The sequence below is a fragment of the Amphiura filiformis genome, chromosome 17 (assembly GCF_039555335.1).
Source record: "Amphiura filiformis chromosome 17, Afil_fr2py, whole genome shotgun sequence".
Classification (NCBI taxonomy): domain Eukaryota; kingdom Metazoa; phylum Echinodermata; class Ophiuroidea; order Amphilepidida; family Amphiuridae; genus Amphiura; species Amphiura filiformis.
The window spans coordinates 53,993,997-54,021,643 of NC_092644.1; the positions used below are offsets into that span (position 1 = coordinate 53,993,997).

Below are 27,647 nucleotides of genomic sequence, written 5' to 3' on the forward strand. Positions count from 1 at the left end.
AATCACCATCAAACCGAGCGTACATCAAGCACTTGGAGTTTTGGAGTTTGCATCACCGGTTTTGTATTCAGCTCTTTTACGTCAAAAATTGCAATAAAAACATGGATTTTGGAACAAAAAAAAAGCTTGTTCGACGAAATGAAAGGTATGTTTGTTTTGCTAAGAACATGTTCAACCTTGATGCGAAAGTTTAATTTGATAAATTCGCAGTTTTAACCTTAAAAAGCTTGGGTGGTCTAAAAAAAAAGATCGCCAAAATAATAACTATTCATGGAGAAACTTCTGCACTTCATCGTTTTATCTTCTACTCCTAGTAATTGTCATTTGTGTTCGTTACCAGTGGAATTGAATCCTGGATTGACTGGTTTTGTCATGTAGAATTAGTAAAAAGATCCCGAATACATCAATTGTTTAACCTTGTAGCTTTTAGCGTAGTGTTTGGACCAGTGGATTTGAATCCTGGTTTAAATAGGCTGTGTAATTAGTAAAAAGGATACTGGATATCCATTGTTTGATCCTGTAGTTTTTAGTGCTGTGTTTTGGATGTGTGATACATTTGCCCTGGAGTGACAAACAGTTCTTTTCCGCAGTGCACCTGCTTCCCACAGACCACACTGGCTTTTGTTTTGAAAGACTTTTTTGTGACTTTATAAATGTGATCTTATCATAAAAGTTTGTTCGGCTTATATAAGGCGAAAAAAATAAGACTCATAACACTGTGTATTAAATTGATATAGAATGGCGTGCACGCTGTTGTTGGGCACAATGCTTACGCTAAGTGTGCATTGCATAAGGCGTGACTAGCGCACGCTTATGTGGGGGTGTGTGAATTTACGCGAGCGTGAGTTGAGACTTTATTGACGCGCAGTAACAAAAGCCGAATAATTTCCGCCTTATATAAACCGAACAAACTTTATTTTGATGTTTATGTGTACGTTGTTGTGAACTTTCAACTTGTTCAAATTACCCTGTTTATCAGGGGTGTGCCTACTGTAACATGGGATTTACAACTACTACTACTATATATTGAAGCTGTATCCTATATCTAGAAGCGGTTTGAAACAGCTATAAATATCATGAAGCAATTGGTAGCTTATGACATTGGACATTGTATCATGTTTGTGTTCACAATTAATGAATTTACAGGCCGTTTCATGAGTGTCCTTGCACTATGCTTCAGTGGTCATGAAAAGACTCAAAAGAAAAGATCGCCAAAATAATAACTATTCATGGAGAAACTTCTGCACTTCATGTTTTATCTTCTACTCCTAGTAATTGTCATTTGTGTTCGTTACCAGTGGAATTGAATCCTGGATTGACTGGTTTTGTCATGTAGAATTAGTAAAAAGATCCCGAATACATCCATTGTTTAACCCTGTAGCTTTTAGCGTAGTGTTTGGAGCAGTGGATTTGAATCCTGGTTTAAGGGGTACTACACCCTCAATAAATTTGTGTCTTTTTGCATTTTTCTCAAAAACTAATAACACAGTGGTAACAAAAGTTATGTATATTATAGGGGCAAGGAATCCAATTACTACACTGGAATTTCAGTGACCCAAGACAAGTGGTTCATTATTTATGATAAGAAATAAGGTACCGCAAGGATGTACCTAATTTCCTATCATATATACTGAACCGCTTGTCTTGAGACACTGAAATTTCAGTGTAGTAATTGGATTCCTTGCCCCAATAATATACATAACTTTTGTTACCAGTGTGTTATTATTTTTTGAGAAAAATGCAAAAATAATCATAAAATTTACCACAGGGGTGTAGTACCCCTTAAACAACTATTTACCGTGTAATTAGTAAAAAGGATACTGGATATCCATTGTTTGATCCTGTAGTTTTTAGCGCTGTGTTTTGGATGTGTGATACATTTGCCCTGGAGTGACAAACAGTTCTTTTCCGCAGTGCACCTGCTTCCCACAGACCACACTGGCTTTTGTTTTGAAAGACTTTTTTGTGACTTTATAAATGTGATCGTATCATAAAAGTTTGTTCGGCTTATATAAGGCGGAAAAAATAAGACTCATAACACTATGTATTAAATTGATATAGAATGGCATGCACGCTGTTGTTGAGGCGCAATGCTTACGCTTAAGTGTGCATTGCATAAAGGCGTGACTAAGCGACGCTTATGTGAATTCTGTGGCGTGAGTTGAGACATTATTGGCGCAGTAACAAAAGCCGAATAATTTCCGCCTTATATAAACCGAACAAATTAGTTCTATTTTGGTGTTTATGTGTACGTTGTTGTGAACTTTCAACTTGTTCAAATTACCCTGTTTATCAGGGGTGTGCCTACTGTAACATGGGATTTACAACTACTACTACTACTATATATTGAAGCTGTATCCTATATCTAGAAGCTGTTTGAAACAGCTATAAATATCATGAAGCAATTGGTAGCTTATGACATTGTATCATGTTTGTGTTCACAATTAATGAATTTACAGGCTGTTTCATGAGTGTCCTTGTACTATGCTTCAGTGGTCATGAAAAGACTCAAGGGATAACCTCTGCCCCAGTAATCCCCTCTATTCAACGGGTGTATTACATACTGATGGATCTGAACAATGGGGTAAAATCCATACAGTTGTGTAAGGGTAAAATCCATAGTGACCGATGTTGGTTATTATACATAGTGACAGATAACTTTGACAATCTATAACATATGTGAGATGTACAATTTTACAACATTTTAACATTTTGAAAATAACTTTCAAAGGTCTGCATTTAAATAGATACACGCATTTGCTGAACATTAATGGCAAGATTATAATCTATACCCAATACAATTCACCTACTCAACCTTTTCCCCAAGTCAATTTCTTGATATATTTGTGATCAATATCTGTCACTATGTAAAACACCCTGGTTTTGACATACACCCAGCGTATTATCTGAAACTGTTACAAGGAAAATACATGATTCAAACTCAGTCATCAAATGATAGTCATCAAATGGCCAACAGATACTATCATTGAAGACTGAGTTTCGCATCACAGTCTATACTATATCATGAACACAACTTTGAAACACTTGAGTCCTTCCAAAAAACTAATGGTGTTGCCCCTACAGTGGGATTTCGAGCAGTCTCATATACGTTTGCCATCAAACGTGGACACACACAACATTTCACATTTAAACCACAGACCTCTCTGCAATGGGGGACTGTCCTCGTTTTCGGAGGTCTGCAAGCGACAACAATGGCATGTATATAATGAGTTGTAACAATTAGAGGAGTCGTGAGCAGACAATGCATGCACTACTATACCTGCGATATGCTGATGATTTTACCCACACCAGCAGCATCCATATAGGCTGTGGAGATACCAGTCTTATCTGGATTAACAATCACTTTATGGTACCATGGACGTCTGTACAAATAAGAAAATGAAACAATATTAGAAATGCCAATAAGGAGACGGAAAACAAAAATCCTGTTTTATGGGCCCAGATTTTTGCATTTTGGGGGAGAATTTTTTTTCTTCAAATTTGGCTACAATCATGGAAAATCAGTTGTTTTTGGCCAACATTTATTGATTTTCATTGAAAATTTAAATTCAAAACAATTTCAAAATATATTTGCAATCAATCATCAAATTTTTGCCAGATTATTCACACTTTCTGTGATATGTTAGGGCCATAAAACATGACTTGTGATGCCATAAGGTCTTTTCCTTTGGACGACCTCAAAATAGTGTAAACCCATTGCTATGGTAATTAATCCTGTTGCATCACTACTTGTACAGTGAATTGCAACATATTTTCTAGTGTACACCAGGTTCACTGTGAAAATGTTTAATAATTCCCAGGCAATAATAAAAACACATCAAATTTTACTTACTTTGTCGGATTATATCCTCTACTTGACCTGTGACCTGGGTAGGTACGGAATACGCCACTACTGCAACCAATATAAGTCCATTTGACCTCATCCAGAAGGTCAAAATTACGATTCTTCCACACCTCTTCGATTTGTGATGTTACTAAGATGTCAGCTCTGTAACAAATACATAAAAACCAAGTCTGCTATTACAAAAATAAGACTACAAAACGTCATGATTCTTATAGCCTTAATATACGATTTCGATCAAATTTGAATTTGGCCATTTTTTGCCAAATATCAAGAACTATTATTAGTAACAAATGTCAGGAAAGTTTTCTGGCCATCTTAAGCCGAACTAATAAGGTAAAATGATAGAAACACACTTACTATATCTTAGCTGCTTAACTGTGGTGTTCTGGGGGGGGGGGGGCTTTAAAGTCATATGACTATAATTCAAACTTGTTGTTGTCCTAAAAACACAATGAATTTTGCTGAATCCAATTAAGTGTAAGTTGGGACATATGTAAACATTACAAATATGCCAAAACTCAGGTTTGAAAAAATTAACCAACTCATTTTACAATTTGAACATTATGGCCTCAAGGTTTGTTAAATGGTATTTTTGGTAAAATATTTCTGAGTAGCCTGCAGTAATTATACAGGGTGTTCCAAAAGTCTCCAAAAATGTTGATATCTTCAAAATATGAATGCATCACATCAGGAAACTTACTATGCATTATATGGGATAGGAGTGGATTTACATCATGATTCAATTGTATATATCCCAACTCTAAAGTTTGTTCGGCTTATATAAGGCAGAAATTATTTGGCTTTTGTTACTGCGCGCGTCAATAAACTCACGCTCATGTAAATTCACATAACGCAACGCACACCTAGCGTAAGCACTGTGCCCAACAGCGTGCACACAATTCTATATCAATACAGTGTTATGAGTCTTATTTTTTCCACCTTATATAAGCCGAACAAACTTCAGACAATTCACAGTAGAAGTACAGGGGTAATTACCATAGCGATGGATGAAAACAATTTTTGAATGTATTAGCCGGCACTATTAGTAGGCTGGATGCACTTATCACTTGTCATGTCTGTGTTTGTGTGCAATCATAGATTGAATATAATACCGCTCTTTTCAAAGACACTAATCGTACATGTGCGAGTGAAACATATATGGACTCTACATACTGTAAAAATTCCATAGAATTACGATCCAAGTCTTCATGACTATTCTTTGAATAACCAATGGTGCAATGCAGAGTTACAGCAAACGTCTAGTGCGGGGCATTACATTCAAAAATAGTTTTCATCTATCGAAATGGTAATTAATCCTGTTACATCACTACTTCAACAGCGAATATGTGCGATACTGACTGCAGGAGGGTGAGAGTTCATAGGGAAAATATTAAGGTTATATATTGTTAAGGCACTATAGGCACTTCCTCTAATATTATTCAAGTTTTGTAATATAATACCTTGTTGCTGGGTGGGAAATAGCTTCCCATCTTCCACGATGGGAGTGTGGATTTCAAATAGAATAACCTAATTCAAAATTGACATACAACTCATCTTCATACCTGGTATTGGCAACAAATCTTCCCTTCGGACATCCAATATCTGGCAACGTCAAATTATTCATAAATTCATGCGCCCTCACAGTCTTGTTATCCAGATCGTCTATCAATAGATACTCTCCAGGATTGCAGTAGCACTGGGGTGCAAGTCGAAATGAGGAATACTTGTATGACACACGAAGATTAGGATATTTAATTGGCTTATCTGGACTCTTCCCTGGGTATTCATGTACTTCAATTTCGTCAAAAAGGGTCTCTGAAATTGGAATATTTGTAAGTTAATAAATGTGTATCACTTATTGGGAGTAAAATTGTACAAAATAATACATAATATACTCAGAATGTTGAAGCTTCTAATGCAGAGGTGGGGGAGTGCATTAGATGCATCTCAGTACAAGTACAGTATTTTGTACAACTTCTCAAGTTTTAAATGTTTTACTAAATTTTAAACAAAATTAAATTAATAATCTAAAATAATGTAAAAAAATTATACATCAGTAATGCATCTTATATGCTTTGAACATTCATTACGTTTCACTACCTGAAGAGAATTGATCAAAAATTGAATTCCCTCCTGATATGAGGTTAGTATCTGTCAATGAGTTGACTACATCACCAGTCTGCCATTATAGCTAGAGGCAGTATATGACACACATGGGCCAATAAAATGACCTTGTGTGGTATTTAGCTCCCATGAAGTGAGTTTTGCCTGAGGCATTATATGGTTAAATGTTGATCCCTCACTATAAGAGTTATTACCGTTGATTTGGTTGAAAAAGAAGGTGCGACATGATCAATTCTGTTCAGACAGTAAAACCTAATGAAGCCTCAATAAATAATAAAGCTTTCCATAATTACTTCCGTTCGGCAAGCGACGTAGGGTGTCCTTTGCTAAGGTAGAGTTGTATTCAATCAGTGTATTAAACACACTGATAGGTAGCTTATCTAGAACCTTTTGCTCTGGCTCTGCTAACCGTCTGAAAGACTGAAAGAGATAAATGATTGAGATATCAATGGCAATATAACAACCCTCTACTAGGCTATGTATTATAATTATTTGCTTCTAGTGTAAAAAAAAAATTTGATTGGCGTAACAAAAAAAAAGAAATTAGGGTAGGTAGGTCGGTCGGCAATTTTTTGTATTTTTATTATTATTATTTTTTGTACACACACATTTTACATTTTAAGCTGTAAATTGTTGTTTAAAAAAAAAAATTTTATTTCAAGTATTTTTTTGCAAAGAAAATAAGTTAATAAGTCTTGGGTTGGGCCTATTTTTATGGTCGGTTTAGTTACGCCAATCAAATTTTTTTAGGCCTTATGTCAACATCAACCATATAACAAGTAAATGAGTACACCATGTTTACAGTTGAGGAATATGTTGCCCATTGACAAATGGAATCCAACTGGTTTAGGTATAAGGTTATGACTTGAGGGCAAAGGCTTACATTTCCTACATAACTTGCCACTTTAAGCTGATATGTGAATAACTGGAAAGAGGTTAGGTCCAGGGGGGTTCTCAACTTTGGTTTGGGTGGGGATGAGTGGCTGGGACTCCAGAAAACTACCTGACTTCAAACCAAATTTGACGAAAAACAGACCTTGCAAATTTTGCTTAAAAAAACAATGGCACTGTTTAGAGAAAAATGATGCAAAAACACTGTTTTTTAAACCAAATTTTGATGAAATTGAGGGCCATAAATATGTCAAAATGGTTGAAAATGCACCAGAGTCTAAACTGAATGGTTGAAAATGCACTCTGAATGTGCAGTACATCCTGTACCCCGATAGGTTTGGTAAAGTTACGATTACCATAATTATGCTTTTTTTAATGTAATATCAATCTACAGCTTATAATGTTCTTGGGCTTTATAGGTTGAATCCATCATCATCTACAGGTTAGGATGAGGGTTACAGGCTTTGCCGTTTGAGGAGAGCTAGAGCGATTGCTTCCAATCACTCCCCTCAAATAAAGCTGAGGAGAGCTTTTTATTGCTCGCCTACTTTTGGTGTAACAATAATAACCACATATATACAGTACAGTAAAAATGCTCTCCTAGTACTCTCCTGTAGCACTCAAGGAGAGTGATTAAAAGCTCCCCTGCAAATATCAAACAGCAAAGCCTGGGGTTAGGTTTAGGGATGAAGGTACCTACCTTGTCAGTTTTAGCTAGTACAAATGCAAATGAATAGACTGAATCTGGGATTGATGTGTAAAAGTAGTCTGCTGGTATATCAAGTCGCTTCACTCCAGCTGCAAAGTCACCCTGATGATATAAAATAGGCACAAAAAAGTAGAAAATGCACAAGAATATTATATTTAAGGCAGCTGTGTACTCTAGACATTGTGTATTTCGCAAAATTGAGTTTTTTTGATATGTTTGTACTTTGTTATGTTTTTATAAATACAAGGAATGAAAATCCAGATTTGTAAACTCCAACTGCAATATTTTAAGGATTTTATTTCACTATTCCACTTGTGTTTGAAATTGAAAAGGAAAGAAAATCTTTGTTGTACCAGCAGGGTACACACGCGCAACAACGCATCGCGTTGCGTATCGCGCAATTTGTTAACGCATAAATCGCTACGCATACGCTGTGACGCTTATCTGCATCTTGTGGCGCATCTTATGGAAACACCTGCGGAAGCACAAAAACCTAGTGGTCAAATGGCTCCGTTTTAGCTGATAAAATGTGGGTTTTTCAAGTTCTTTCCCCGATTTAAATATCAAGTTATGAATGGATTTCGCTCAAACTTCTCAAGGGGCCGTGGATTTACCCGATGTTTATGTAATGTAAGGTAGAAAAATAAAACTGCCGCATTCTCCTGCGAGATTCGATGAAAGTGCAAAATGTGACCACTTTAAACTTCAACGGCCATTATTTCAATGTTAATTTTCTCGGTAAAATGACGATTTAGATACACGATAACTCAATAAATACAGCATCTATAGGTAAGCAAATATGATCATCGTAAAAAGCATGATCGACTCAAGAAACGGTTTTCTCATTTTTTTATATTTTGATCTATTTCCGATTTTAGGCATCCTATTCAGCAAATAGGCGTTTGTGAATTTTAAAAGTTCAATTTGATGCCTTATATGGTCAATATCTCAAAAAATAAGGCCAATATCAAAAAATTAAAAAAACGTTTTTGGAATGGAGCCTCAAGATTGAGCTAAAAACAAAATAAAATATTTTGGAAAGAGTGTTTTTTGTTATGATGTACCTAACAAATATTGCCAAAAACTCACTTTTTGTGATTTTCTTCATAATTGTTGTTTTTACCCCAAATCGGTATTTATATTAAGATTTAGTGATGTCTTGCCTTCATAAAAATGTATACTTTTATATGCCTTGCGCGAATAATTACAAAGTTATTGCACTTTTACTACACAGCCTCCTAAAAGGGATTCTCCGGCAATCATAACATTAGGGTTGGTACAATTTGTGACCCTACTTTTCATACCCGACTTTTCATACCCCACCTGACCTGACTTATTTTTAAAGTTTTGTTAGATATTCGCAGTTTATTCCGTTGGTAATCAAATATTAAGCAAATACCATACACATTTCCTTAATATTATTGATAAAGAACAGCGTTTTCAAGCATTTTCTCATCTCAAATTTCAAAGCTTCGTTCAGCCATATTTAGATACAAAATTGTGATTAGTATTGATGAGTTTTGAGCCCTGTGCAATTCTAACCGCCTGGACTAAGGGATTGTTCAGAAATACTTTGGGGGTGGCAAAATGGAGGGGTCAAAAAAGTTTTAGTCTCTCAAAAAGGGGAGTCAAAAAAGTTTTTGCTCCTGATAGGGGGCGGGGGTCAAAAAAGTTTTAACAAGAAAATACCAAAAGAACAAGAACATACAACATTTCTTTTTGGAAGCTCGAAGACTTTACATTTATCCAGTCTCTATAAGAAAAGAGTATATGTATATATTCCACTGATAATACCGGGTCAAAATGATGCAACCGACATTTTTTTTCGTCTTTGCCCCGAAATTTATATTTTCGTTCCACTGACCAAGAAAAATTACGCCCCTGATAAACAAGTCTAAAGCACTAAAAATCTTGAGTATGTGCCCAGATGTTTCTCTCAATTTGTTATTTTTATTTAATTATTGGTTCTAAGAATGAAACATGAAAAAATTAGAATGCATACAATGAAATTAAACTTCATACAAGTCACCCTATAAAACTTGCATGTTTCAGTGTAGGAAATAGGCTTAAAGGCCTATAAATTAAAAAAAATGTATAACCATCAAAACTTAGTGCATACTTGTTATATGTAAATTGGGATTGAGTTTGTTACTGCACAAATCACAAGTTGTTTTTTAAATTCTTGGAAAGGGTTGATCTAAAAGGTTTTGTATGTCCAAAGATGGGGGGTCAAAAAAGTTTCAGGTTCTCTGGAAAACTGTGCACGTATACGTAAAGCCCGTGCGTTGATACTCAAACTGTTGAGGTAAGCACGTATATGGAAGGAAGGAAGGAAGGAAGGAAGGAAGAGGCGTCAAAACTTTTTGACTCAATTTCCAAGTGCCCAGCCCCCATGTTCTGAACACTCCCTAAACCTGGTTATAAAGTTTGCTCAAGCCAATCAATAAGTGTTTGCTTATATCACGATGCATTGACCAATTAAGCCTTGATATGCTAACTTGATTGAACTTGCTTGGAGCAACTGAGCGGTACACTGAAGTCAATACTCAATTTATCTCAAATGTTGGTAGCAGTGAAAGGGCTGAATAACATGCAATGACAATATTGATGTTTATAATGTCACCATGCGTAGATCTTAATGTGACAGACAGATATACTTCCTCATGAAAAGGTAACTTATGAGCAGTGGTTTGGAGATTATGGCTGCATACGAGGAAGGCGATGTTTATAAATAATAATTTCTAAATCATAATTTTTCACCAATTACACTGATTTAGCCTTTTCAATTCGGTAGACTTCATTTACACTTTATTTAGTATTCATTGAAATATCTAAAATGATTTATCATAACGATAAAAAGTTGGGTCAAGTGGGGTATGAAAAGTCGGGTATGAGAAGTAGGGTCACAAATTGTACCAACACATAACATTATGCCTTATATGTTAGAAAAATAATTATCAAGCACAAATCATGTGGTTTTATTTAAAACAAAACCATAAAAATGAATAAAAACGGTCGGCTCTCAATACGCAATATTCACAATTCCCGTGCCGAAATTGTCTAAGTGCAATGACGTAATGGTTATTTGTGCTCAATTGTCGTCAGCATTCATTGTATTACTGGGATGTCATTGCACTTGATAATTTCGGCGCCTGGGAATTTTGAACATCGCGTGTTGAGAGATGGATGTTTTTAAGAAATTAAGCAATTCAAAAATTTTGGCAACATAATATATAAGTACACACAAAACTTTGAATTGGTTTACTCAAAAAAATTGTTTTTTTCACCAGTGGTGATTCGGTACACCCTAAGCCAGCGCCCAGGTCACATGCCCCCCCCCACTTGCCCCCTAGCTATGCCACTGCACAAAATGCACACATAAGTTTCTCAGTTGTCAACACAAAATGTTGACCAACTGAGGATATTCTTGAAGAAATTCATTAGGTTTGTGTGATACAATTAACAGAATGTTCTTCTTGCCAAAACCAATTATATTTTACTGACCTGACAGTTTGGCCATCTTGGTCGAAGGCCATCATCATAGTGCACCCTCTGTTGGTGACCAATCAACCAGGAAGAAAGATCAAGTACCATCACTCCGATGCTTCGACCAAGATGGCTAAAACTGTCAGGTCAGTAAAATATAATTGGTTTTGGCAAGAAGAACATTCTGTCAACTGAGGGTATGAGTCTACTTGGACCTACCTTGGGCACGGCTCTTGAGGCATCAGCTATGTGTTTGTCTCCTGTATTACCTTGGATCATCTCTTTAACTACATCATTGAAACCCTCTGGTTTACCTTCTGCTTGCTCCAGTTTATTAATGTGAATAAAGATAGGGTCATCAACCAACTGAAATGACACAATAATGAGATGAGTTAAGAACAACTGAACTAAACTGTGATTTTAGTATAAAAGTAACCTAAAAGGTTTCTTTTATATCGCAGTTCATTATGAAAAGTAATGCATGGGTCAAATTGCTGGATTCTAAATATTGCCCTCCTGGCTCATACATACCGTATTCACTCTACAACCAATAGAGGTAGTCATTGTGACGTCAACGCCGCCATCTTGTGGGTACGAAGTGCCTTGTTGCTAAGATCACCGCCTTGATGCTTGACTGAAGAGGTGTGTCACGCGCTGCAACTTCCGCGTAATCGGGGGCGTAATGTCTAATGCATGACATGCAGAACGGCAGTACCCACAAGATGGCGGATCCCGCGAAAAAGGCTGACGGCCTCTATCCTTCAAGATTTGCATTGGTTGCCAATCAGAAAGCGGATTATTTTTAAGATGCTTTTGTTGGTTTACAAGGCCCTCGCAAATTTGGCTCCTCTCTACATAAGTGAACTCCTCACTCCATACGTACCCTCGCGAAACTTTGAGATCGAGCTCCCAAGGACTTCTTCAGATTCTGTGCCCGTCTCGATCCACTAAATCTGGGTACGGAAAAAGAGCTTTTTCCATCGCGGTGCCGTATGAATGAAACAGTCTGCCTGAGTCTGTTCATCTTCCTTTTTAGACCCTGTTTTTGACCAAAATAGGGTAACATTGCAAAATTTTGCGCGCTTTGTGCAAACTGGCCCATTAAATAGCAAAAATCAATGATTTTTTTGAAAAAATCATGTGATTTAAATCACAATTAAATCAAACAACCCTGAGTGGAAAGTGACAAAAGAATTTGAAAGTTGATGGAAATCTCTCAGACAAATACATTATCATGTTTTGCAAGAAATTTGCCATCTTGAAAAAAAGGCCAAATTAGATTTGAATTGAATGCTATTCTCTGACCCACCTTATCCTTGATGCAAAAGTTTAATTGGAAAAATTGTTCATTTTAACCTGATAAAGCTCCAGTGGTCTAAAAGAAAAGACCATTCTACACATCACATTGTTTGAAATATGTGACATGATCAAGGGGAATGAGTCACATGTCAGCAATTTACAATTAGAAGTTTTTTACATCATTTTCTGGTAGTTTACAAATGCTACATATTGATGCAAACCCCATCAAAATCGGACATCTGGTTAACAAGTTATGAGCAAAGGCTATCAAAGGCTAAAAACAATATAAAACACAAAAATTTGAACACTGTTTTTGCCAATATCTCAAAAACAATATTAGCGACATCCGACTCATTCGCCTTGATCATGTCACATATGTAATAGACTAAGTTGCCACTGAGCACTTACCCCACTACTGGGCTTGAGAAGTGGATGGAAGATTGTCTCTCCATCACTGTCTATCAGGAAGGCATACACAGACCCCCACTGAGCACTGGTTAACAAGTTTTCTATTTCATCTAATGTGGCATCAACACCAACAACACCTATTACTCTGAAAAAAAGAAGAAAAAAAAGACCAAGACAAAACATCAAGTGTTTGACCGGTATCACTAAACTTATTTATCACCCAATGAGAGGTGTGAAAATTGCACAGGCTCAAAACAATATTGCAGAAGTTGTAAAGACATGTGAAATAATATCATAGTGAGAATTCCTTCAGGCTGGTGCCCTCAAGAAAATGGTACTATATTGATATCACCTTGGGCCAATATATAGTCGGTATATCTACCTCGAGTCACCAGCACTAGCTTTGAAGTTCAGCGGCTTAGCATGGTTTCTTACGTGTACATATGTTGATCACGCGCGTAAAAGTATATACACACACCAAGTAACGCTGAGCTAACGCAGAACACGCTGAACTTCAAAGCTAGTGCCGGTGACTCAAGGTAGATATACTATAGTTTTAACCAACCAAACATTTTGCTTGTTTATGTAGAAGTAACATGTCCTCTTTGACTCACCTCTGGTAATCATTGAACTCACCCAAAGTCATCATTCAAACAAAGGGCAAAGTTGCAAAGTTGGCATTTCCAGCAATTAAATACAGCATGAGTTGTAGTTACAAATCTTCCCAGATGACTGTGAGTGTACATTTATTATATAGACAAATCCAATTTCACGCATTCCTACACCTCAATGGCAGCCATAGCTGGGTCCCCCCTTAGGTCTATCCCACCTAAAATGTGAAATGATGTGGCCTTGGCGGGGATATTAAACTGCATTCCATCACCCGTGTTACACGTAGACAAAAGAATGACGAAAGTTTACAACACAATACAATTCAACATCGATTTTTAAGCGGATATAATCTACCCAACTGGTGGGTAGTAACAACACCAGTTTGGTGCAGACGGGACCCAGTAATGGCCGACTGAATTCTGACCATCACTTGGCTCGTTGGATTCGTCTATACGGGTTTATAATGCAACTTGTAAATACATTGGTATTCTTCTGATATACAATGAATTTAGCCCCTTCATAAGAGAAGAGAAGATTTTTAAAATTTCAATTTTAGCGCATTATTTTTTAACATGTTTTGAGGATTTTTTTTAGTTATCAGGGGGAAAATAATGGGAAACACAATAAATGCAAAAAAAATGGCTTACTTTTTATGAACGTCACTATAGACCGGTATAGAGTATGTGACCATAAGTCCCAAACCCCAGGCATCCAAGTAAGGATCAGTCCACAATCCTGGCGCATTGGCAGCATATGAGTTTGTTGACAGAAAGCTGAAGTAGTTATCCATCTGTTGTATGAGGTTCTCTCCATGGTTGAGCTTCTTGAAGTCTCCTCTATTATCGCATGCTATTTTGCCAGGGAACTCCTGACCTTCACTGATGGTCAAATAGCTGAAGATACGAGCCTGTGATATGTGGAAAATGACAGAAATGTTTATGTTGGTGCCTGACCAGAGTGTGGTTTGATTGTAACACTGTGTTTTTTCTACCTCACATTGATGCTACATCACCCAAAAATTTTGATTCTAAGCATAAATGTGTATCCTATAATGTGACAACTGCTTAAGAATATTAATTACACACATGATATACACCAACATGATTTCGAAGTGAACAGACGATGTTTTAGGCCAAAAGAAAGTTTCTATTGTCCTTTAAGCTTTAATTATTTTGGGGGTTGGTAGGTCATTTTTTTTTAGTTGCAATATTTGAACTGGATATATCTGTATTCCAACTCACGCAGAAGCCGTAAGCTTTCAGTAGCTGCCACTTGTTGCCACAGACCATCTGCTCAAGTGACATGGGTATAGGCCTACTGCCCAGGGTACTCAGTGTTGAGTATGTGAAACATGAATTTCTGTGCTTCTCAGTAAATATTTCTCCCAAAGTATTGCAATTTGGCAGGGAGCCTACTTTGCTAACTAATACTTTGGGGAATTTTGTAAAAATGTTACAAAATACATCATTAATTTTGAAAAACTCAAGTCTGTGACAGATTTTGATGAACTACAATAAAACAAAACCCAAAAATGCGACCGTCAGTACCCGTTTTTGGGGGTCGGTCGGGAAAGGCAATAGAAACTTTTCTACGCCTTATATCCTTCATTAATATATTCTCGTTCATTAATTGGTTAAACAAGTATCATGTGACCAAAAATAGTTTTAAATATTTTGTAAAGCAGTCAAAATGCCAATTGTTGAGGGAATGGGGTACTATTGGAAGTACTATGGCCCTGGGAAATACATACTACTATTTCCCTCTGAGCGCATATAACCTCATTATGTCTCCTTTCATGAGGACCTTTTGTAAAGAATAAATTTCCTATAAAAAGAGGAACCATGAGCAGTAGGGCGGGTCATAAATAGGGAAGGTTTTTATTTCAAATCGGCCATGGCCAAAAGGTGTTCCACTTGACCCCACTTGAACAAATATGCACTTTAAAAAATAATTGAAGTGGGTCTTCAGACCCCACCACCACCCTTATTCCGCTATATACTGAAATGTGCACATTTTCTCAGATATTCAAAGAACAGATACATAATGAGAGGACATGTTGCTTCAAAACGTACATTTTATCCACCCAGAAGCACTTTTCAAACACACATTAATCATCTACTATAGAAAATAGTCTATATACAATACTTTTCTCTCAATTTCGTAACACTTTATATGCTGAGATGTCCAATATTCACCAATATGGCATAAATATTACACATACAAAACTCTAATAACATAGCCATGACAAAATTAGATTGATGTATTATTACCGGACTTGCTTGGAATTAAATTAATCTGCTGTAGCTGTTTATATGTGACCCATCATGACAAAACCTGTCATACGTCGCCACTTTTGAAGATACATCCCAATAAACATTACATTAAAAATAAGGAATTTTGACAAAAAATGGACAAAAGTTAGCAAATATGACAAATGATATTCCACTCATATTAGCGGTTTACTGTTTACCTTCAGGAAATCAAAAGTCTTTTCAACCATTTTTGTGTTTATATACTGGACCTTATAAATCATCCTTGTATATTTAACTTTCAACACGTTTAATGTCACTTGTGATGCAAATTATTGTTACCTAACACTACACTTGAAAGTCTTTCTTTGATTCAAATACTGGCATTAACCCTAACAGGACGGGTACTACAAAATACTAGGCCCTACTTGATATATGCGCTGTTCGTGCGTGCATCCCACGTGGTGGACGCAATCGCCCTAAGTGATATAGCACGGTTTAGACGCCAGCGAAGCCCAACACCCGTGGCAAAGTGTCGCCGACCCAGCGCTTTGCATATGCTAGGTTCGAATCCCACCAAGAGCAAACAACCTCTTTCTTTGTTTTCTCTCTTTATTCCTTCCTTCTTTCCCTTCCCGTCGCCAAAAAGCCCTTAGGGTTAAGGCACGTGATCGGCAGATTTGCCGAATGTAACCATCCCTTGCCTTCTGCCCATATACCTTCTCACTGGCTTCAGACACCAACTTTATCGCTTTTTCCACTGATTGTGTGTGGTATAGATATTTGCAAGGAGGAGGTTTTCTGGGTGAGCAGAAAAGGCATTTCTTTGCATTGCCCTCTTGGCTATGTTCTTCTCAGTGGTTGTCAAGTGTCGCAAAAGTTTTATCATCTAGAAGAAGTTTCTAGGTGCATCTGTGATAGAAGATTGCTTTTGATTGTGAACCACATAGGGGCGTAGAATTTGACAACAATATTTGCCAATTTTGTCAGTCCAACAGAAGGCTCAGGTGTTCTGATATACAAGCATAGAATTCGTTCTAAAGCTGTTAGCCAACATGAATGATTTAGACCACCTGGTTCATTGAGTAGATCTTCTGGCCAGTTACCTGAGATCACTGCCTTACACAATTTGTACAGGAGTTTTTGATCCCAACTTGGGGAATGGGGAAGTCTGGATTGCGGATTGGTTTGAAATCAACAATGCCTCTTGAAGATAGGTGCTCTTTGAGTTGACTACCAATTTTCCACCAAATGAGGTTGGGCCTGTGGTAGGCCCATATCATAGTGAGTAAACAAAGCTCTGAATGGTAACTCATTGCCATGCAAAAGACAAATTTGCCATTGGAATGGTCTACCAAGGAACATCTGTAGATAGTGGGTTGCACCTGCTCGCCAACCAACAAATGTTCTTGATAGACCACTCCAATGGCAATTTTTTTTTCTTTTGCATGGCAATGAGTTACCATTCAGAGACTGACAAGATTGTTGGACTGACAAGATTGGCAAATATTGTTGTCAAATTCTACGCCCTATGTAGTTCACAATATATGGGCAGAATAGGTGGTTACATTCGTCAAATCTGCCGATCACGTGCCTTAATGCCAGTATTTGAATCAAAGAAAGACTTTCAAGTGTAGTGTTAGGTAACAATAATTTGCATCACAAGTGACATTAAACGTGTTGAAAGGTAAGTATACAAGGATGATTTATAAGGTCCAGTATATAAACACAAAATGGTTGAAAAGACTTTTGCATTCCTGAAGGTAAACAGTAAACCGCTAATATGAGTGGAATATCATTTGTCATATTTGCTAAATTTTTCGTCCATGAAATGTAATGTTTATTGGGATGCATCTTCAAAAGTGGCGACGTATGGCGGGTTTTGTCATGATGGGTCACATATAAACAGCTACAGATTCACTTAATTCCTTTGTAAGCAAGTCCGGTAATAATACATCAACTTAATAAATTTTGTCATGGCTATGTTATTAGAAGTTACCGAGTTTTGTATGTGTAATATTTATGCCATATTGGTGAATATTGGACATTTTAGCATACAAAGTGTTACGAAATTCAGAGAAAAGTATTGTATATAGACTATTTTCTGTAGTAGATGATTAATTTGTGTTTGAAAAGTGCTTCTGGGTGGATAAAATGTACGCTTTGAAGCAACATGTCCTCTCATTATGTATCTGTTCTTTGAATATCTGACAAAATGTGCATATTTCAGTATATAGCGGAATAAGGGTGGTGGTGGGGTCTGAAGACCCACTTCAATTATTTTTAAAGTGCATATTTGTTCAAGTGGGGTCCAAGTGGAACACCTTTTGGCCATGGCCGATTTGAAATAAAAACCTTCCCTATTTATGACCCGCCCTAATGAGCAGTTTCTTGTTTAAATACACACTATTATCAGTATTGTTATTACCATCAAAGTCCATCATTATCATCATATAACAACTTACCGGAGGTCGTGTTTTGTCCTTCTTGTTGGCTGGATTTAAATCGTGAATGGCGGCCCAGACTTTCTCCCAAACATATTTGCATATTGGACCAGGCACATACCCACTTCTTGTGTAATAACCTGAATAAGAGTAGATAGCAATCAACAAATCAAAAAGCACATCATCGTATAAAGTCCACACATACATACTCCTCATATTGTATTTTTCTCCAAAGGAAATTGACAGCAAGGAATAAATGTCACCATCTATAACCTTTCCTTTCTTGTACTTCCTATAGCAGCTCGTTTGAGCTAAACTGGAAGTCCTCTGGAACTTAGAGGAAGTGATTATACAGATATCAGAACCGGGGATGGTCCCCCTTCTCTTTTCGAATAGCTCTGACACTTAACGTGCACAGGATTTGACTCTTCCTGTACACAGGACCACCAGCTTTACGTGACTTTCCGAACCACGAGACACCGTTCATACACTACATATATCTGCATGTGCTACGTAGTGTATGGGGCGAGAAGGAATTCTACAATTATATTCTATGTACTGCTTCGAAGCAGAGACTGCTTCACACTTTAAGCAGAGAATGCTTCACACTTTCAGAGAAAATCTCTCTGATACACTAATCTCACAGTACCTGACCATAATTGCAGGATTCCTGACCTTATAGGAAAATTTTGGGATAAGGTTATGAATTCTCACCAACGGCAAGCCCAAGGCTCGAACCCACGCAGATTGTATTATCCCGGCTGACGGCTCAGCGCCTTAGACCGCTCGGCCATCTCGCCCTACTCATAGCTTAACATCCCACACATGCATCGCCCCTAGGGAGGGACAAGAGACCTACCTGGTCCACATCTCACATGTTCTCCATCTGTGTCTTGACCATCAGTAACCATGACAATGATGGCTTGACATCCAGTACGTGATTCACCTTCCAATAGCTCAAAGGCTTTCTGAAAACCACGCCTGAAACAAAATAAGGACAAAAATGGATCAAATATACTGCACCCACTCAGTACAGCAACAATGTTAACACTGAACATATTATGTCTTTGAAAGTTACATAGGAGATGTTACATTCAATCATGGGGCACATCAAAAATACAGACATATGGTAAACTTTGCTATTTTATCCTATTCTATTCAACTGCTGTGTATTGTGCATGGGGAAGCAAGGTCATCAGGTTCAGCTATACTTAACATGCACATGCTTGGAACACTAGTATTACAATCAACACAGATGACATGACAAGCAAAAATGTTTTAATTCTAACAGATCCATAGAACTTAAGAGAAAATAGCAACAAGTTGAAGCGAAAAAGTATCGCATTTAGAGGGTAGTTTTCGTGGTAAAAGACTGGTGGAGAGCAGATGCGACTCATTTCTATGAGATAGGATAAACAGGGGGGGTTACTTTTTTCATAATAATCTTATTTCTTTAAAAGTTATGTATGAGAGTGTTACATTTATGCATAAGGTAATTGCCAAAAAAGTATAAAGGGGGTATCGATACTTTTGTTTTTTGCAATTTTATATCATGTAAAAATTTGTCAAAACACAATCAATTCTCTCTTTTTTGCCCCCTGTCTGTCTATCTGTCTGTGTGTATCTGTGCCTGTCTCTCTCATTTATTGCATAACTTACTTGAGTTCACTGGTACCTCCTGGTATCAGCATATTGGTCTTCTCCTTGAGGTCCTTCCGATGAGCTGTGGTGGCAGGTACCAACCTATCATCTTTGCAGCTAAGTACTTCAGTGCTATAAGGATGCCATCTGAAAAGTCAAATTAGCCATGTCAACATATTAGTTAAATTCAAGTGTTTGAATTAGTCTTTATTTGGTTTATGGAATGATATGGGGCCATAGTGGTCAGCGACAACCTGTAAAGTGTGCTGAGGCTTGTGAATCAACGTCTAGGTGTTGTGGCTGTGCGTAGTGCACTATAAATCACTGCATTTTTGTTTTTTTGTAATAATTTCAATGTGCTCTTTGCAGCTTAGGTAAGGCTGATCAAACCTTTTGTGTCTCTATCAGAATACATAATCAGTGACAGTATCATGAATAGAATTACAACTTGGCTTACAAGTGGTATTGATAATTCTGAAATTGAAATTAATGGTTATAATTTGTGTAGAATAGACAGGAAAAATGAAAACCATGGGGGAAATGTAATTTACATTAAGAATAATTTAACCTTTGTTGAAAAAAGCAATCTTCTTATCAATGATGTTGAAGCACTTTGGGTTGAAATATGTCTTCCTCACAGCAAACCCATCTTAGTTGGTACTGTTTATCGTGTTCCAGATGCTAAAGCTGAATACACTGATAGGATTGATGCTATGTTTCAAAATTTTGTTTCTATGTATGATAATGTAATTGTCTTAGGTGATTTTAATCTTGATGTATCTAAGCCTGGTACTGAATCTAGGAAAGTTTCTAAATTAGCAAATCACTCACAATTCACTCAACTAATTAAGGATTACACTCAGACACGGAGAAGAGTAAAACAACTATTGATCTTGCTTTTGTAACAAGACCAGAAACTATTATTGCATCTGGTGTTCATAGTCTGGGACTTAGTGACCACAATCTTATTTATGTTGTTTGCAAAATGAAACAAATTAAGTCTTCTCCTAAAATTACTAAAACCAGATCCTCTAGGAATTTTAATGAGCAAGAGTTTGTGAATACAATCAGTAAGATTAATTGGAACTGTGTACAAAGTATTAATGATGTAAATATAGCCTTAGACACATGGAAATCAATGTTTAATGATGCCTGTAATATCCATGCACCTATCAGAGAGAAGCGCATAAAAGGTTCTCAAACTGAATGGATCACCAGTGAATTTCTATCTGTTTGTAAAGATCGCGATTTCTATTATGGTAAGGCTCATAAGACAAATGATTCGCATGATTGGCAAATGGCAAAAATGTATCGTAATAAAGCAAATAACTTGCGTTACACTCAGGCCTGGAAATAAGTCGGTCTGAACCAGGAGCCAAACATTTGGAAAAGCGGCTCCTGGTCCTGTAATTTTCTAGCGAACCAGGAGCCATTTTAAAGAGCCAGGAGTCGTTTTTCTGAAAGTATCAAAATGCTTATTTTTGTTATTTCTATAGCTTTCGATGCTCACCTGAGATGTTATCTGAACAGACTTTTATTTTATTTTATTTTATTTTATTTTATTTTATTTATTTATTAATTTTTTATTTATTTATTTTTTATTTTTTTAAATTTTTAAATTTAATTTAATTTAATTTAATTTAATTTAATTTAATTTAATTTAATTTAGTTTAGTTTAATTAATTTAATTTAATTTAATTTAATTTAATTTAATTTAGTTTAGTTTAGTTTAGTTTAGTTTAGTTTAGTTTAGTTTAGTTTTAGTTTTAGTTTTATTTTTATTTATTTTATTTTATTTTATTTTATTTTATTTTATTTTATTTTTATTTATTTTATTTTATTTTATTTTATTTTGGTGTTTTTTTCATGATTCTAGGAAAAACAATATCTAGAAACACATCGGCAAAATTCAAGATGGCCGCCTTCATGATCGCGATCATCGTGATCACCTAACCAGAAAACAAGGCAAAATACTGCCAAAATTATGAGCCCTGAAGGCAAATATCAAGGAATAGGAAAATTGGCAAAATATTAGGTAAAAGATAAGATTTGGCACTGCATTTTGTTGAAAATACATTGGAAATGGCCAATATTTTGAGTGGAAATGAGCTTGCCTGACGAAGTTTTACTGGGTCATTTCCTGAGCAATAATGGTCATATATACCGGGCGCAAAATTCAGATTTTCTCTGGCGCCTGGGCGTTTAATTCTGGTTGGATCCAGGCGTCAAAACTTGGTAACCGTAGGGTAAAAATCGCTCGGCGCCTGCTTGTTTCCAGGCTTGGTTACACTCTTAAAAAGAAATTTTATACTGATTCCATCACAAGTAATGTAGGTAACTCTAAAAAGCTCTGGTCTACAATTAAGAAATTATTGCCTTCAAAATCTTCTTCAACAATCAAAACTGTGAAGAGTGATAATGATGGTAGGTTGACATCTTCTCTTAAAGAAATTGCCAATGTATTCAATGATTATTTTACCTCAATAGGGACTACACTTGCTAAAGATTTTGATGATGTAAATGTTGGTAGCAACAGTTTTAATACATGTACTAGTACTTTTAAGTTTAGTTATATTACCCCAGAGTTTGTATAAGCATATTTGCGATATTCCAAACAATAAGTCACCTGGCATGGATGATTTTAGTGTCAAGTTGTTGAAGCTAGCTGCACCATACATTTGTCATTCTATAGCATATATTTGTAATCTTTCTTTAAATACATCTGTTTATCCAACAGACTGGAAGTTGGCTAAAGTCACCCCAATTTTTAAGGCAGGTAATAAATTGGATGTTGGAAATTACAGGCCTATTTCTGTCCTGCCTCTCATTTCCAAAATTATTGAAAGAGCTGTTCATAATCAATTATATTCTTATTTAACTTCTATGGGTATTCTGTCAGAGAACCAGTCTGGTTTCCGTAGCAATCACTCAACAGCAACTACCCTGAATGATGTTCAAGATTTCATTTTAAAAAACATGGATAATGGACAAGCCACTGGTGAAATATTTCTTGATCTCAAAAAGGCTTTTGATTGTGTTAACCATTCTCTTTTAATTGAAAAACTTAGCAACTATGGTATTAAAGGTACAACACTTGAGTGGTTTGAATCTTATCTTGGTAATAGAGCTCAAGCTGTTAACATTAATGCCACATTATCTGATTTTAAGAACATTAATATTGGCATTCCTCAAGGCTCTATTTTAGGACCGCTTCTATAGTCTTTCTAATAGTGTTGATTGTAAATGTACTATGTATGCCGATGACACCACATTACTATGTACTGCTAATGACTCTTCTACTCTTCAATCAAAGCTTCAATGTAATTTATCTAAAATTGTTGACTGGTTCAAGAATAATAATCTTACATTAAACATTCAGAAAACTAAGTTCATGGTGTTTGGCACTAGCAGGGTGTTAAAAAACTTAACAGATGTTAGTTTATATTACAATAATGATACTATTGAGCGTGTAGATGTATTTAAGTATCTTGGTGTTACATTTGATCCTACCATGGCTTGGTCTGATCATATTAATGCAATGTCTTCCTGTATTTCTAAGCGATGTGGTGTAATTAAACGTGTCAAACCTTATATTCCAAAAGATACCCTCATCATGCTTGCTATATGCAATTGTTATGCCTAATTTTGATTATTGTAATACTGTTTGGTCTAACTGTTCTGTTGAGCTCTACAACTCCCTTCAAATTCTTCACAACAGGCTTGCTCGTATTATTCTTTCTGCTGATATCAGAACACCAATTGATGACATGATGAGTACTCTTCACTGGAATAAATTAAATGATAGGTGGTTCAACTATATGGCAACACTCACCTTCAAATGCCTGAAAGGAATGGCTCCTGATTACCTTTCCTCTCAGTTCACTTTTATGCATGATATGCACTCTAAAGGAACCAGGAGTCAAACCAACTTTGCTCTTTTTGAACCACCATATAATATTAATGCAGGTAAAAGAACTTTTCATTCATGTGCTACTAAATTGTGGAATAGCCTTCCAAATGATAGTAGATGTAATTTTAAGTCAATGAGTATTGCTCAATTTAAGCAGTTGTTTTTGATAAAACCAGTGTAATATGTCTTTTATCTGAATTTACATGTTTTCCCAATTGTTCACAATTTCATGTGGCATTTATAATTATGTATTTTCTGATTTATTACTGTATATATAATATATGCTTCTTGTTCACATTGTAAATGCAGGGCCTCCTTGGAAATCAGTGTTTTGACATTGAAGGAGCTACCCTGGGTAAAGAAAGTTTAAATAAATAAATAAATAAACAACAGTTACAGATTACAAAATCTTTATAAAAAGGCCCATTTTTTCTTTGTCTGTGAGTTACAAATTGTAGATCAATTTAAATCAAACTATTGGATTGGGAACTTTTTTAATTATTTTGCAAATCAGGGCTCCACTTTATTTATTCTTTTTAATCAATGTGACAAAAAACGCTGATCCTGCACAACCAAAATTCAACAACAAAACATATCCAACCAATATTCTGGTGCATTTTTCGATCACGCAGTGGACAAGGCATTCAGTACACTGCCTCAATTAAGTAAGAGCAAAGCGGCATATGACTCTAATTCTTTTCTTCATCCCAATGGCTGGCTCTGGCCTAAATAATATTGATGGTCTTTTGTAGCAGTGTACTAGTCAACTGTCTTCATAGCATACTTTATAAACCATCATTTTTGTGTACAGACTTTTCATAGATTTACAAGGTGCATCAGTCGGTTCAGATCAAGAAATCGCCAGAACTAAATGGCGATCAAGGACTGGTATTGCCAACCTTATATAATGCTCTAGCTCATTCAACCGAAAGTCTTCAATGGTAAACAAAAGGGCAAGGCCATCACAACATCATAGGACTTACTCGGATGAAGATGTGTGTCACACATCGAAAATTCAAGTTAGTTGAATTTGTTATGCTGAAAGTCAGTTTAGACTTTTTGAAAATGTCTTGTAATACTTACTTGCCTACTTCATCCCAATGGCTGGCTCTGGCACAAATCACATTCACATAATCTTGCTTTGTTAGTGTATCCATTACTGTCCGCACAACAGCTTTAGCAATGTCAAACTTCTTGCCCAACATCGAATGACTGCATGGATCAAAGACAAAATATCAAGCAAAAATTGAATACTTTAACATCAAAACTTTTTCAGCATTGGGCTTCTTAAAGTTGGGTGCTCTATATCCTTATTCTCCCACTTTGGCCCATCAAAATGTAGCTGAAGAGAGCTCATATTTTTACTCATATATCGGCTGTAACATTTCAGGCCAGAAAAATGTGTCCTTTAGTTGATATCATCCCCCCATGGTGGTATAACACAGTTCTATTGGCCAAAAAAAGGGGAAGAAATCAGTTGTAAAGAAGAATTACTAACCTCATATAGGTTATCCAGACATCTTATACTGATTAATAACACCATCCGAGTACAGTATTTTGACTACTTTCAGGTGGCTGTGCAATTACGCACCCGCGAGGAAGTAGTAAAAACTTCCGCACCCTTACTATCACACGTGTCTCAACCCAGACTGTCAAATCGGGAAGAAGTCAAATCATCCAACACCTTGTTTTATTTTTTTATGTTGATATAAGTAGTGCATTATAAATCAAAATATTTAATAATAAGATGACAAATTGCAGTATTTCACATAACATTACCTGCAATCGAGTATAATGACCACATCTTTTGGTCCACTTGTAGCAGCAATAAACCACGGCCTAACCCTGGGGTCATAATCCTTATAGAAACCAGCAAAGTTGACAGTCCATTCACGACCTGGATACATACGCATTCAGTCCCTCCACTGCGCCAAAATACTGCCACCTATAATAGGAAATCAAGAAGCAACGTAAATAGAGCACGATTTGATCCCTGGTAATGCATTATCGATGCACAAATCTTCATTGCACACATTGAATTTCGCAGTATTGCATGGTAATGATGTATGCAGAGTGGATTAATGAATTTGTTTCCGCCCAGAAAGCTAAATAAACAACCAGGCAGGCGGACAACCAACCATCTGGATGATAACATAAGCCCCACATATGTGTGGGGGCCAAAAATTGAGGTTTTAGCACCCTAAGAAGCACCCCTTCCATAGTACTACATGTAAACACCACATAAAGATAAATGTGACCGTCCATCACAAACCGCTCGTAAAGTTGGCAAATTCTATTCCGAGTTACAATGCAAAATGTGCATAAAGGTTGTATACATATATGTACCTCGATTTGGTGTGACATATGTTTCTTATTTTGCCAGTCAAACACCTTTTAAACCAATCATTAATCCTATTGTTGAAGAGGATAATAAGCTTAACCTATGTATAGAATTCATAAATATCTCTAGTCTTTGTTTGCTTTGGCTAAATCCTGTTCAAGTGGTGGGATAACCACCAATTAACAATAAGAGGACATTCCTGAACCTTGTTGACTTGGAGATGATTTGAAGTGACCGCCAATTATGACTATTTGATATCATGATTACAGTGACTTTAGCCGTGTTATAGTTTTTACTATCACATGGCATGAACAGAAACCATGTGATATCATGATATAAAACAAATATTACATGCCAATATTTGTGTAATAGTAAAAATATATCATTTGGTCAAATTTGGACTGATCTATTTCACTCGGCTACGCCTCGTGAAATATAAAAGTCAAAATTTGACCTCATGATATATTTTGTACTATCACACTCATAGGCATGTAATATTTGTATACCAGCAATGTGGAAAAATAGACATAATGTAGCACCAAAATAAGGTACCTTTTGCTGAAGGAGCAAAGTTCAACAAACCATAACTCCGCTTCTGGATATGATACATCATTTTGAAGCTTATGATATATATTTTTTTAACAAGAAATAAAACAAGGCGGTTCTCGAACCACGAGTCTCGCCTGCTTTCGCGATTACTTTTGGCAGAGGTAAATGAATTTGGTGGTTATCGGCTGGGCACGATTATCTGGCTGATGGTGACCGTACCCATCAAGTTTCATGCCCATGCAACAGGTATTACTAATTTGACCTCAGATGACCCTGGTGACCCTGAAATGACCGTCCAAAAATTTGGCTTTAAATGTTGACTGTACCCACCGAATGTCATGCCTATCTGAAAGTTTTTACTAATTTGACCTCAGATGACCCCTGGTGGCCTCGAAATGACCTTCCAAAAATTTGGCTTTAAATGTTGACTGTACCCACCAGGTTTCATGCCCGTACAACAGTTTTTTCTAATTTGACCTCAGATGACCCCTGGTGACCTCGAAATGACCTTCCAAAAATTGGGCTTCAAGGGTTCATACCACTAAATCCGCATGTGAAGCGGTTTCCGGTAAAAGTTTATCACGACTATAGTCCCAACTTTGCATGAAAAATGTGCAAAATCGGTACAATATTAACAATTTTAGTATTGCAAATCGTGTTTTGCTAGAACTTGTGAATGTGATCTCTACTAATTTGAACAGAAAACGCGAAAATTTGAGTGATGTTTACGATGATGAGCGCATGAACACACGAGGTCAAAACGCGGTTAGCAGTCGGCCGTAAACACGGGAAAATCGGGTCTTTTTATATAGCGCTATTTTTCTCAAAAAGTAGACCTAAAATATGGTGTCATTTTCAGATATGTTATGCAGAATTTTGTTCTGATTAAGATGATATCAAATATATATTTCAAAGTAAGACCTAACTCGACTTATAGCCTAAAACGTGACCCCTATTTTGCACGTAGTCTATGGAGAGCTATTTGGTGGCATGTACCCTTAAATGTTGACTGTACCCACCAAGTTTCATGCCTGTACAACAGTTTGTACTAAATTTGACCTCAGATGACCTTGAAATGACCTTCCAAAAATTGGGCTTTAAATGTTGACTGTACCCACC

The 27,647-nt window shown here is 36.4% G+C and overlaps 1 protein-coding gene across 1 annotated transcript in view; it reads right to left on the reverse strand.

Annotated features, from left to right (window-relative positions):
• Nucleotides 1–27,647, reverse strand: part of LOC140137986 (voltage-dependent calcium channel subunit alpha-2/delta-2-like) — a 47,011-nt gene that overhangs the window by 14,407 nt on the left and 4,957 nt on the right. The window contains 14 exon segments of the mRNA XM_072159815.1: nucleotides 3,281–3,383; nucleotides 3,854–4,009; nucleotides 5,428–5,680; nucleotides 6,283–6,409; nucleotides 7,581–7,691; nucleotides 11,295–11,441; nucleotides 12,783–12,927; nucleotides 14,042–14,301; nucleotides 18,109–18,227; nucleotides 18,947–19,068; nucleotides 19,747–19,875; nucleotides 24,722–24,850; nucleotides 25,418–25,551; nucleotides 25,553–25,583. Of these exon segments, the coding sequence (XP_072015916.1) occupies nucleotides 3,281–3,383; nucleotides 3,854–4,009; nucleotides 5,428–5,680; nucleotides 6,283–6,409; nucleotides 7,581–7,691; nucleotides 11,295–11,441; nucleotides 12,783–12,927; nucleotides 14,042–14,301; nucleotides 18,109–18,227; nucleotides 18,947–19,068; nucleotides 19,747–19,875; nucleotides 24,722–24,850; nucleotides 25,418–25,551; nucleotides 25,553–25,583 (1,966 nt within the window).